Genomic DNA, 13,355 nt, shown 5'->3' with positions numbered 1-13,355 from the left:
TCTTTTTCATATGCCTCTGTGTCTCATGGCAATTTTATGTTTTATCCAACCCATAGCCAGGCACAAATGTTTTTTCACAAAATATCCTTTGTAAGATGCTTGGCAGTTTGAAACTGAATGGAAAGTTAGACTGTGGGCCATTATCTTAAGCAGCATTCAGAACTGCACACACCAACAGTACTGGCATTGTCCTCTGTCTCAGGCTATGAGAGTCCTGTTTTTCTCAGCTCATTAGGGAGCATCCTTTACTTAATGAAAATACTTTTTATCAGCAGATGTGCAGCTCAAGAGTTTTACGCCTAAAAATTACTTTTTCAGACTTAGCAAAGCAGCTACATCTTGTGAAACATAATGATCTGTGTTTGTGTCAAGCACTTTGTGTTTGAGTTCATGTCTCCTTCCTATGTCTGACTGTAATTCCCCACAATTAGCAAAGACATCATGTCCCAGGGAGCAACCTCTGTGGTTTAGTTGCTGAGTATCAAAAGTTCAGTATTATTTAATAGTCCAGATGCCTGAAATTCATGCAACCATGGCTTGCTATGGCTTAGTTTCATTACACAAGTGAGGGTTCGCTTCAGCACTCAGCTGGTAGCAAACTGTGAACTGTTCCTGGACCAAAATCAGAGCAGATTTCATAGCTCCCTTCAAGGAATAATCAATAGGCAGAATGTCGTTCCCTTACTTGGTCACTTAAAGTGGCAGAATAGTTTTTGACTGTTAAGGACTACATATCTTCCTTTTAAGTAGAGGAAAAGGCAGAACTTTTTCTTCCCTGATGATATTTCAAGTTTACCTGGGAGCAAAGCAGTGCATCAGAGTTTAATAACTAGCATATGACTACCTGACAAGATACTTATCAATACCTTTTTTTATAAAGTCACTTATGAGAATCAGTAACATCTTCATGTAATTTTCTGAGCAGGATTATCATTCCCAAGCCCTTTGCTAAGGCTTATGAATCTTGGACAGCAGAGATTTTCCTGTGTTGTTTTTGCAGAGGTTCATACAAACATCAAGTGTTTTTCATTTAAAGTTCCTCCAGCTGCCTACAAATTTTTAGTTGCTTGAATACAAGGCCAGGGTTACATGGCTGGTGTTTTATTGTTCACTTAGCTCAAGTGGAAAATGGCTTAACCATATTAATCAAACATTCCAAACATACTTACCATCAGCCTGAGTTCAAATTTGGTCAGTTTTAGCCCAGAAACTTTCTTGGACAAGTTCCTTAAATGGAAACTCTCAAACTTAATGGTAGCATTTAACATAGCTCTTTATTTCTGTGTTTATTATAAAAATCTGTGGCACACTATATTCAACCAATAGTTTAGTTAGTTTATGCTATCCTTTACTATCATGTGAGCATTTTCATTACACTCTTCAATTGCTTTTTCAGACTGAAACTAATTTATTTTTGAAACTCAATTTTTTCTGTTTAATAGCCACAACAGACCAGCAGGCCTCCTCATTTGAAATGGAAATGTCTCAAGCTGGTTTTAGTGCTCATTATTCTCAGGTAAACAAACTTTGAAAATAAAAGTTATTTCATAAAGTAGATATTTGCTGATGATTCTGTGAATTTGGAGTGTTTCAGAATTCCTTGTATAGTCCTGTTTGCTGTTGGAAGTTTTGGAGTGTCCTGTAATCCAGTTATGTTTTTTGTAAATATGTAAAGAACAGTTATGAACAATGAAAGCTTAAGAGAGTAAGTATATACTTCACATGAACTCTAAATCTAATGGTCCCACAGCACTTTCTATCAGAGGAATAGCCTAAAAATATGTTAAGAAAGATGGAGAAAGACTTTTTACCAGTACAAGGGACACTGTTTTCAATTGAAAGACGGTTCCAGAGCAGGGCTGTAAAGATGACCAGACGGCTGGAGCATTTCTGCTATGAAGACAGGCTGAGAGAGATGGGGTTATTTAGCTTGGAGAAGAGAAGGCTCCAGAGAGAACTTAGAGCAGCCTTCTAGTACCTAAGGAGGCTTATAAAAAAGAGGGAGAGTGACTTTTTACACAGGCAGATAGTGATAGGAGAAGGGGGAATGGTTTTAAACTAAAAGAGGAGAGATTTAGATTAGATGTTAGGAAGAAATTCTTTAAGTAGAGGGATGTAAGGCACTGGAACAGGTTGCCCAGAGAAGCTGTGGAAGCCCTGTCCCTGGAAGTGTTCAAGGCCAGGTTGAATGGGGCCCTGAACAACCTGATCTAGTGGGTGGCATCCCTGCCCATGGCAAGGGCGTTTGGAACTAGATGATCTTTAGGTCATTTCCAACCCAAGCCTTTCTATGATTCTATGATAGGGGCCATACTATAATAGGAAAAGCAAGGCTAAAGCAAGGCTAAATACGTAAGTATACAGGAAGCATTACTCAAACGTGAGCATCCTGAACCATGAATATCTAAAGATGATTCACATAGACAGCAGGCTTTTTGTTTTTTCTCTGCTTAAGGATTGGATCATGCTTGGAGCAGTTGGAGCATATGACTGGAATGGCACAGTGCTAATGGTGAAGGACAGTGGTATTTCAATGCCAACTAATGACACCTTTCGTGACAGGACTTCCGAGAGAAACGAACCACTTGCAGCCTATCTAGGTAAGAGAAACAGCCCACGTTACAACACTTTTCAACAAATGCTACAAGACCTCTCTCAAAGCTCAATCAGAAAGAGTATCTTATAGAATATTATCATATATTCTAGGAGCCTGGGAATGAGTCTACTGTATGATTTTCTTGTTCTTTTGAAAAAATAAATTTCTACTTCTACAATCACAAAATTAATCCAAACATAGACTTAAGTGTATCTAGTCTTTCCCAAAAGAGACATTTAATCTGTTCAGAGAAGATTTCACAGATTCCTCTAGTATTCTTATCAAGTTTTTCTATGCCTTGATAGTTAAAAAGTCTTATACAATACTCAGTCTAAATATTTGCTTAAAATGAAGCTGTTTTCTGTCACTCAGTGGACAAGACCAAAAGACCAACACCATTTTTTATAATGTTTTGCATATTGAGAAGGCTACTATTATCCTCTCATCCTTTTCTACCAAAAAGCTTCAGTGGCCGTGCCCTCTCCTCTCAGTCTTACTTTCTACATCTCGTTGTTCTGTTTGCTCTGTTACCTCATTTAAGCCAAACTTTCACTGATGAAGAATCAACACAAGAATAATTTTTTTCCCAAAGTACACTGTCTTCTTTGCAGAATGCATTTTTATAACTCAAATTTGGTAAAGTCAGTTTTAATTTAGATCCTATCCTCCATAACACTTGCAACTCTTCCACAGTTTTGATTCATCTGCACATTTTTTAAGTCTTCCTTCACCAAAGTTGTTAAATTGTTATTATTAAACAGAGCTAGGTTCAAAATACCAGCAGAATCACTTTTGAAACACTCTATTCGTTCGACAGTGAGCTGGTGACAACAGTTCTTCGAAAGTAGCTTTTCAACCAGCTATTCATTTCATCACCACCATCATATAGTTACACGGTGTGAGAGTGGCCAAGTGAACATGGCTCACCAGCCTGTGAACAGGTTTAGTAACACAGTGGTGCTCATGATTCTGAGACTGTAAACAAATACACATTGAGCCCTTTTAATTAACTCTGCTATTTTTCTCTAGCGTAAGTAGGGCTAAACATCTAGTTGTAGAATAAGCCTTAAAAATGCTCTGAATCACAGCATGTATTTCTGATGCATTCTGTGTGTACAGCATCTTGACTTCTTTCTGCTTCCTAGGATATACTGTGAATTCAGCACTGACATCTGGAGGTGTACTGTACATAGCAGGACAGCCACGATACAATCACACTGGCCAAGTTATCATTTATAAGATGGAAGGAAAAGAGGTGCAAGTAATTCAGAGATTAAATGGAGAACAAGTGAGTATGCATTTGTGATTAACATACAAGAGGAATAAGGCAGGAAAAATAAAAATAAGCATTTCAAATGAGAACTCATTAGCAGAGCTCATGAAACTGGGATTTGTAAGCAAGATCAGAAGAAAAAGTTAGGCAGATCCTCTAGTATAATTTGCAATGGAAAGTGGACTCTACAGGACTCAGAGATTCTTGGTAGTTTTCTCTTTGAGGGTTAAACCCACACCAGTGTCAAAGTGCTTGTTACCATCTCTGTACATGCAATTTTCTCTGTCTGATGAGTAGAAGGGCATGTCACTGGCAGGAAACAAGTTGTGACAAGCAGGGTTCTGTGCAAGAGCATCAGCTGGAATAGAATGAAATATTGAACAGTTGCTTGTTATACTGAGTAGGAGCTCACTGAGAGCTGTTGCTGCAGGAAGAAGAAACAACATGTAATTGCATAATTAAATATGGTACTATTACAAAAATATTATGGTTATGAAGATTGAAAGACCTGCCTGCTCAGGTGTCCCCAGGCTGAAGTACTAGCTTCTCTCAGAAGCATTCAAATTACCCAATTTTCACCTATAGCTGATGTCTGCAACTCAACTAATCAGTCAATCATTTTAGAGTTAATGAACTCAAATAGGTATTAGAAAACTGGACCTGTTCAGCCTCAAGAAGAGATGACTGAGAGGGGACCTCATCAATGTCTATAAGTATCTGAAGGGTGGAAGCCAAGACAATTGAACCAAGCTCTTCTCACTGGTGCTGAGCAATAGAACAAGAGGCAATGGACAGAAACTGATGCACAGAAAGTTCCATCTGAACATGAGGAATAACTTCTTTACTGTGCAGGTGACCACACACTGCAACAGTTTGCCCGGAGAGGGTGTGGAGTCTCCCTTAGTGGAGATATTCAAGAACTGTGCTCTGGGGTGGCCCTGCTTGAGCAGGAAGGTTGGACGAGATGACCCACTGTCCTTCCTTCCAACCTGACCCTTTCTGTGATTCTGTGATTTTTAAGGTTTGATGGATCTGGACTACTCGAAGCATCTCTGTGAGATGAGATATATCTTGCACTAGAAGAGACTATGTTAAGTGTAAAGGAAATGCAGGGTGTCTAGCTTAGCTGTGAAGTGAATGTAATCAGATAAATCCTACAGCTTGTACCAAGTCTATGAACATATCCAGCTCTTTGTGTAGACTTTTTACCTCTGCATTTACTGGCAACTTGACAATTTTGAATGCTGTTTGCACTGAGTTGTCTCAGAGCTTCTGTTGCAGCCTTTTTGCTTCTTTTTTGAAGAGAAAATTAGCTTCCCTAAGATACTTCTATTCAAATACTGTCTTAAGGCACCCTACTCCCCAAAGCAAGTTTCAAACTCAAAAGAGTTGCAAGTTGAATGGACCACTCTTAAATAAAAATATCAGACAGCAAACACTAAAACTGAACACAAGCTTCAAAGGCAAACCAACCAAGAAAATCTCCTAGGTAGCAAAGAACATTTCTGCCTAATGGTTAACATTTGGCATTGTTGTAAACAAGCCATAATAGGTCTCTGAAAAAGAAATGTTGCATGACTTTGCTGTCTCTGATGTATATGTTTTCCTACAGATTGGGTCATACTTTGGGGGTGTTATTACCACAGTCGACATCGATAGGGACTCATTTACAGACCTTCTTCTTGTTGGAGCTCCTATGTATATGGGAACTGAGAAAGAGGAGCAAGGGAAGGTATATGTTTACAGTCTGAACAAGGTAAGAACGATGTTTATTGATCAGGAGTAGAGCATGCTCTTTACTGTCTTCATATCCTTATTTTAAAGAAAGATGATAATTTGAACTGGGGAAGATGACCTGTTGAAAATAGAGAAACACAATTTTGACAATTAAGCTTATAAGGCAACTAATTTCAAAACTTTATCCTCAAACTCTCTTTCTATCAGACTGTATTATGTATATATCCTATAAGCATATATCCTATAAGCCGCAATATGGCATACATGCAAATTTATAGGATTAATTTTCTATCACATTTTCTTTTTGCTTTCATAAATTAGGAAACAGTAAGGCTCATCCATCCTAAAAGTGTGATTTCCAGTCTCCTTGCGACTTGCTTAGCAACCTAGAGCTAAACGCCATACATTCAACAGCTTTTAAACATGTCCCACTAGATTGAGGATTACAGCAGCCACACCTCAGTTTCTTAATTTTATAAGTTTCTCCTTCCAATGTCTATGCATACTTTTTCTTTTTTTTTTCTTCTTTTAGTCCAGCACTATTGTGTATTGTTATAACAATTATCAAAATATGTCTTAGCAATGATGGTCTCCTAAAATACTGTTTCAAGAAAGGGACCTGGAGATACTGGATATATTTGACAAGTAATTCTTCCAATTTCTACATTCATGTCGCTAACAACAGATTGCTGGTGAATAGAGTTGGTGAGAAAACAAAAATTCCATGTCCTCCAGCAATTTGGGGTTTGAAATTTGTCTTTCCTGTGCTTCCTTTTATTTTCTCCAAAGAAAGGAAATACAGCAACTGCTTGCCACTGCTAATCTCTAACATGGAACACATGTGACCAACCTCTTGGAAAGATTGGTTAAATACCATAATGTCTGTGTGGTTTTGGTCTAGGATGCACTCTGGATCAGATCATGTATGTTAGGCCATGGTGAATGTGTGTACTGAGGGCAAAATTCAGTCTAAGTAGAAGAAATGCTATCTTTTATTCTGGAATAACAGTATTGCCATCTGTGTTTCATCAGAAACTTGGCTAACTTCTCAGATTAAGAGAATGCCTTTAGAAAAACTCTTTACACTATCTAAAGAATGAAGTGGTTTACTTACAATAACATCCAAAAGTTGTTATGATACTATGCTTTCCTGTGAAACTCTAACTTCAAGAAGTATGCAGAAGCATCTAGATACAGAAAGAGGGGAAGCAAGAATGTCTTTCCCACACGCTGCTCATAAAGAACATTTGAATTATAGTTATAGAATCACAATTTCTACAGTGCAATCAATCACTAGGAATAGAATGTAATTGTTTTGTTTAATTCATCTGTTTGTCTTCTGGACAGGAGCTTTTATAAGTCTGCATTGCTAAAACAATAATGGAAATTCACAAACTGCAAATCTGTTCTTTCACAGACAAAGTTTGAATATCAGATGAGTCTCGAGCCTGTAAAGCAGACATGCTGTTCACCGTTAAAACAGGACACCTGCAAGGTTCTTAAGAATGAGCCTTGTGGTGCCCGCTTCGGGACTGCAATTGCTGCAGTGAAGGATCTCAATCTTGACGGATATAATGACATTGTAGTAGGTTCTCCCTTAGAGGATGACCATCGGGGAGCTGTTTATATTTATCATGGCCGTGGCAAAGCAATCAGTAAAAAATATTCACAGGTATGAAATAAAACTTTGGAGATTGCCAGCCTCTCTAATGTATATAATGTATATAACCCTGTCTTCCCAACTTAGTATCAAACTGTGACTTGACCAGTTGTAACAGCTTCTTTTTTAAAATTGCTCTGTACTTTTGAACTCATACTGATTTAATTGAATCTGGCTCTTAATGGTGTTAGAAAATATATTTGCTTGTTTCTGTTAGAAACATTCTAATGTGATCTGTACAGCCAAAAAGTAGATGTTTTGCAATCTGAAAATTTATAGTGTGTTCATCACCATGGTCACTGTTTTAGGAGTATTGTAATGAAAATTTAATATACTTAAAAGCATCTAAACCACATCTCACTGTCATCAAATGCATCTTGACTGCTCTTATAAAACCCTCCAATGTGCACTGCATTAACCTTTTTACGCCTTTCACAGCGTATTGCATCAGGTGGAGATGGGGAAAAAGTGAAATTTTTTGGCCAGTCTGTGCATGGAGAAATGGATTTAAACGATGACGGGCTGATTGATGTTACCATCGGAGGCATTGGTGGGGCTGCCCTCTTCTGGTATGGAGACTCACAGCAACTGTCAGGACATAAACTTTTGCTTTTGGTACCAATGTAACTTGCATGTGTGACTGGTTTCATCAGGATACTGGTTTCGTCTCATGCTTTGACACTGACTGTGAATCTTCATCTTTTTAAGTCTCTCTGGAGGAACGAGCATAAAACAATGTATACAGTTATAAATACAGGAATGTTATAGAAACCTTGTTAGCCTAGTATGAAGAACTTACCCTCCTAGACTATCTTCAAAATAGAAACTAATTCTAATTGTGGCACTATGTAAAACAGGAGCAACCCCTAATTGTTCTTTTTTTCACAGTATATTGCATATTATCTTATTAACATCATCAAGAACAGGTTCAAATGTAAAGGGGTCACTAAGAAAACTGATTTTATTTCCTAATGTGAAAACTCCTGTTTGACTTACCACAGAAAATCTGAAAAATTTAACTAAGTTTTCTGGTTAACAGTGAATTCATTTTCTTTATATGAGAGTATGATTCAGATGTCATAATGAGCAATACAATATTTGAGAGATACGAGAAATAAACAATATGATATGAAACCCCTCATTTCTAAAGCACAACTAAAACTATTTCTGTCCCTGTTATGGAACTTGCAAACCCACTGCTAATCCTTGCCTTCGCTGTCCTGCTGTTTCACCTGACTGACCTGCTAGGTGGTCAAAGTTTGTCAAGGCTTGCTACCATCCTCAAGCTCCCAGCTCCTCACCTTCACCTGGTAGTTTCTTTCTAAAAGCTCCATGTGTGAACAAAGTGTCATGCCCTTTCACTGCATTAGTTAGATCACAAATCTGAAGAAAGTTATTTTGCCAGCTAAATTTTTTGCTGGTTTAGTACACTGACATAATGCATCTCATGGCCAAAAGGGAACTGAATCAGAGCAAAGGATGAGACAGGAATGCATTGAAGGGGTTAAAAAGAGTTAAAGTGAAACAAATTAGGGGTGAATCTCAGCCCGTTTATCTACTCAGAACCTAAGAGATGGCACACTGCCCTCCAGCTTATGTATAATATTATGTTCATCTGTGGATACTCTTGATGATGAGTCTGGGCCTTCAGTCTCATAAAATGGGACTGGCTCTACAGAACTGCTTAAATGCTTTTGGAAATATTTCACCTGGTATCTGTTCTGAAACAAGTACACCAGTGTGGAGAAACCCTGTGACTGTTTCCTCTGTAATTTCTTTTTCACTGGTATTATGTATAGAATATATAGTTAACTACTTCTCTAGACCCATTTCTCTAGACTCACGTTGCTCTTGTCCCCAGTTCTTCAGGGGTTTTCCCTCCTGATTGATTTTAAAAGTTGAGCTTTTAAAAGTGCTCCACAGCTTTATAGGTTTTGGCTGCTGAAGATATTTCTTTCCCTCCTCTTTGTGTTCCTCACTTTTTTGTTTCTGTATGATGAGTTCTCTCTGTAATGGCAGTTCGCAGGTGTGTAATAGTCTGCATAAATGGAGAAAGGCAAATGCAGAACGAAAATGTGCCAGAGAAGTGCATTGCAACTACCAGGTGCTTTCACAGCATCACACAGCCAGGACAGAAGACATAAAATAAAACATGGCCCCTTAACTGACACAACATGGCCAGTGCTGTGCCTGCAACTGCACTGCAGCATGGTACCACCACCATGTGCCACAGGAATCCCAGTTCAATTGTGGATTTTGCACTTCTGTTATTTTCCAAAGAACGTTAAGGGGTTTTTTTCCTTTTAGCTAGACGTATTTTGACAGTTGAACTCCATGATCTTAAAAGTCTTTTCGAACTTAAACAATTCTATGATTCTGCAATTCTATACCTGTATTTGAATGTTGAAGATTGAAATTTGCACACTTTGTGAGTTGATTCTTAAATTTAAAAAAGTTGCTGCTGTTATTTCCAAGGACTTTCTTTGTGTTTTTTTAAGGTCTCGTGATGTGGCTGAAGTAAATGTTTCCATGCAATTCACACCTAAAAGTATCAATATCCAACAACAAAATTGCCAGATAAATAAAAGAAAAACAATATGTATAAATGCCACAATTTGTTTTAAGACCAGACTAAAGTCAAAAGAAGATATATTTGAATCCAGTAAGTAGATAAGCGCTAAGCCATGGAATATCTAAATTATAAAACTGCTACGCTTGAATCCATTTATTAATTAAAAAATGGAATGTAACTTTTCTAAATTCACTATTCAAAGTGCATCTAAGATATTTTGAGAAAAAAGAATGTGTAGAGGCAAAGTGGTTCCTAATATTGATCTCAACTTCCTTTGCAGGTATGCAGTATTGGATTACTCTTGACTCACAAAGACAGATATCTCGAAGCTTGTTCACAGAAAGCCATGAGAGGAAAATGCAAAAAAATATAACTATCAAAGGGTCAGAATGTACTAAACATAACTTCTACATGTTGGCAAGTAAATCATTTAAAGTATTTTTCTCATGTTGACACCATAACCCAAATATGCATTCCATTAACTGTAAATTGGACAACAAAATCAGTGTATGGAATTAATCTTAAGAAGTGTTATAAAATTTGTTTAACACTTAGATTTATTTATTTATACATGTATAAACTATTTACTTATATGTACAGTCTCTTTACCTATGGCTCTATTTGTGTCTCTCTTAAGAACAAACATACCACAGTTGGTGGAACCAACCAGCTATCGTGGTTAGTAGTTTAGGTGCACTCAAAACTCAGCAGGTGCATGTGAGCTAGAGTTTGCATATTGGTGCATTTCCTCCTACTAAAACATAGTAAAAAAACTTGCAGATTAGGTTTGGGCACAGAGAATACTTATTCACTGCAAAACAGAAATGTGAGTATGAAATTGCCCAGAATGTACCTAAGGAGCAGAGTGAATGGAGTTGCATATTATAAGCTACCCACAATTAAAATGTTTAGTGGCTTCACAGTTGTATCATAATTCAATACTAATGATAAATGATGCACAGAATTTTCTTCTCCCAATACCAGGCCTAAGTTCGATTTCACACAAGGTAATACTGCTGCTGCTCATCTTACAGATCCTTTGAGCACATTAAAGAGGAAAGTCTGTGAGTTGACTGTTCTGAGATATTCTTAAATACAACTGTGTTGGACATGCTCAGACTATATGACATTTTTTATAATAAGACACACAAAACATTAGTAGATGTTTGTAAGGATTGGCACGTTAGATGTTTATCAATTGCAAGCACTCAGATGCTTCTCTAGCAAGGATGGCAACAACATGACTGAAAAATATACTACCTCAGCATTGTTTGGGTTTTTTTTTAACCTCCTTAGACACTAAACTGAATGTCCATAACAGCAGTTTTGTTTTCTTTATGTTCTAGGATAAGCCTGACTTTCAGGACTCTGTAAAGGTTTTGCTGGAGTTCAATTTTTCTGATCCAGAGAGTGGACCTGTTCTTGATAGCAACCTGCCAAATTCAATATCTGAATACGTAAGTTAGTAAGATTCTGTATCAATAACCAAAGTATTTAAGGCAGAAACTGTAGCCCACACAAGAGCCGAAACTGTTGTCCACAAATTGGCTAAAGAGGGTGGGTCATTGAGCCTATCTAGGATATGTTTCTGCTAAATGAGTATTCAGGAATAAAAAGCATGATTCAATGTGCTTGCGAACCAGGCTGGGGTTTTAAAGCTGTCCATAGTTAATTGAAGATAGAAGAGAGCATGGGAATATTAGCCATTTATTTTGGTGGTGTTTGGCATAATTCATACTTCTACTAATGCTTCTTTTCAGAATCTAGGTAAATCTCTTAGAAGGGAATGATTAGAAAGCTTATGTTTCACCACATTTTACAGGATATTGGCATGTTTAACTGATTAATATTAGAGCAGACTTTTCTGATTATCAAACAGAAGACCTTATATAAAATTAGATAATGCATTAAAATGCAAGTATTTAACAAGAATTGCAATAAAATTAAGAGTAAACATGCTATTTTTGCAGATTCCTTTCACAAAAGATTGTGGAGCCAAGAATAAATGCATTTCAGATCTTGTTCTTAATGTAAAAGCAAGCATAGCAGGAGACAGGTAACTACACTGGGTTTATTGTATCACTTGATATCTGTATAAAGTTTCTATGTCAATTATAAATTCTGTGGTCTAGTAAAATAATGCTGTGGCATCCTTTCCAAGTCAGAAACAAGATAGTCGGGACACTGGAAGAAGTTCCTCTTTATGTTAAACACAGATTCAACAGTTAAGATGTCCAACATTCTTACTTTATTTTACAGCTCTTCTCCATTCATTGTAAAGTCACGCAATGATAAGTTCATGATCCAGCTCTCTGTGAAGAACAAAAAAGACAGTGCCTATAATACCAGAGTTTTGGTTCAATATTCTCCAAATATTATTTTTGCTGGCATTGAGGTAGGATTTTTTTCACATTATGAAATTTATCACAACCTATATTTCCAGAGAGATCTGAGGAAGCTTTATTATTAAACCTGAATTTGACTGCTCTGGCATCATCTCAGTTGGTTTGAAGGGCTCTTGTCCTGCCTTATCGCTCTAAAAGAGTATTTATTTTGACCTGAGCAGGCTTTTGCCTAGCCTCATCCATTAACTACAGACACAAGTTTCACAATGACACTTGGACAAAGTGCCTGCCTCTTAGAGGAACGTCAGCACCATAAATCATTTGTAGATCTACTGAGCCAGAAATGCCTTGTTATTTGTAATAGAACCCCGGAGTCCCTAGAATTCTCCTTTTGCATGTGTATAGGAAAAGCAATGTCTTCATAGGACAGAATAGATCCGTGCCTGCATCGTCTCTATATCAGACAGCGTTTCTGAAGGGGCTGTTTTTCTGCCTGCCTCAGCAGATTTGCTACAAATTCACCTCAGTTCAGGTGAGAAATATTAGGAGAATTCCTAATCAATAGTCAACAGTCCTGATGCTGCATATTAGAAGTCAGGGATCCACTGCACTATTGCTGACCTTGTGGCAATAATTGATGGAGTATAAAAGTCACTTTTATTGCTATGTTAGGAACATATTTAAAAAACTGCATGTTAAAACTGTGCAATTATAGATATGTTGATGTGCTAGACCCCTTAACTGATTTCCATGATGTCCAGTAGGCATGTAATTCCAAGTGTTCCAAACACCATCGCTGGAAAGGAATAATGGCTAGTAATTGATGTAGATATCCATAGGTGGCAATTATTTTGCAGAATTTGTGTCTCCCTATTTTTCTTCTAGTTCAATTAAGTCTTTGACTCTTACAATATTTTGACAATGAAAAGCAGCAGTGGTATATATATGTGCAGCAGGTCCTTGATGCTTAGTCAAAATTTAAAGTTTTCTTCACTTTCTTTTTCCCTGTAGGATATACAGAAAGATAGCTGTGAATCTAATCACAACATCACCTGTAAAGTGGGATATCCATTTCTAAAACCTGCAGAAGAGGTAAAAAGTCCCCCTGCATGCAAATTCTCCTTGCCCCATATTGTTCTAAAGCCAAGGCAGTCCCTAACACCTCTGAATTT

At 37.3% G+C, this 13,355-nt stretch overlaps 1 protein-coding gene across 2 annotated transcripts in view; it reads left to right on the top strand.

Annotated features, from left to right (window-relative positions):
• ITGA1 (integrin subunit alpha 1) overlaps nt 1-13,355 on the top strand; it is a 69,517-nt gene that overhangs the window by 44,385 nt on the left and 11,777 nt on the right. For both annotated transcript variants that reach the window (XM_008932077.2, XM_018077220.1), the window contains exons 10-21: nt 1,443-1,516; nt 2,456-2,600; nt 3,742-3,884; nt 5,482-5,625; nt 7,024-7,278; nt 7,705-7,835; nt 9,765-9,928; nt 10,119-10,255; nt 11,185-11,295; nt 11,809-11,894; nt 12,098-12,233; nt 13,195-13,275. In XM_008932077.2, the coding sequence (XP_008930325.2) occupies nt 1,443-1,516; nt 2,456-2,600; nt 3,742-3,884; nt 5,482-5,625; nt 7,024-7,278; nt 7,705-7,835; nt 9,765-9,928; nt 10,119-10,255; nt 11,185-11,295; nt 11,809-11,894; nt 12,098-12,233; nt 13,195-13,275 (1,607 nt within the window). The remainder of the gene's footprint in view (nt 1-1,442; nt 1,517-2,455; nt 2,601-3,741; nt 3,885-5,481; nt 5,626-7,023; nt 7,279-7,704; nt 7,836-9,764; nt 9,929-10,118; nt 10,256-11,184; nt 11,296-11,808; nt 11,895-12,097; nt 12,234-13,194; nt 13,276-13,355) is intronic.

The sequence above is a fragment of the Manacus vitellinus genome, unplaced genomic scaffold (assembly GCF_001715985.3).
Source record: "Manacus vitellinus isolate BGI_N305 unplaced genomic scaffold, ASM171598v3 scaffold_36_pilon, whole genome shotgun sequence".
Classification (NCBI taxonomy): Eukaryota; Metazoa; Chordata; class Aves; order Passeriformes; family Pipridae; genus Manacus; species Manacus vitellinus.
The sequence above is the reverse complement of the archived record's forward strand: the minus strand, read 5'-3'. Positions and strand labels throughout refer to the sequence as shown.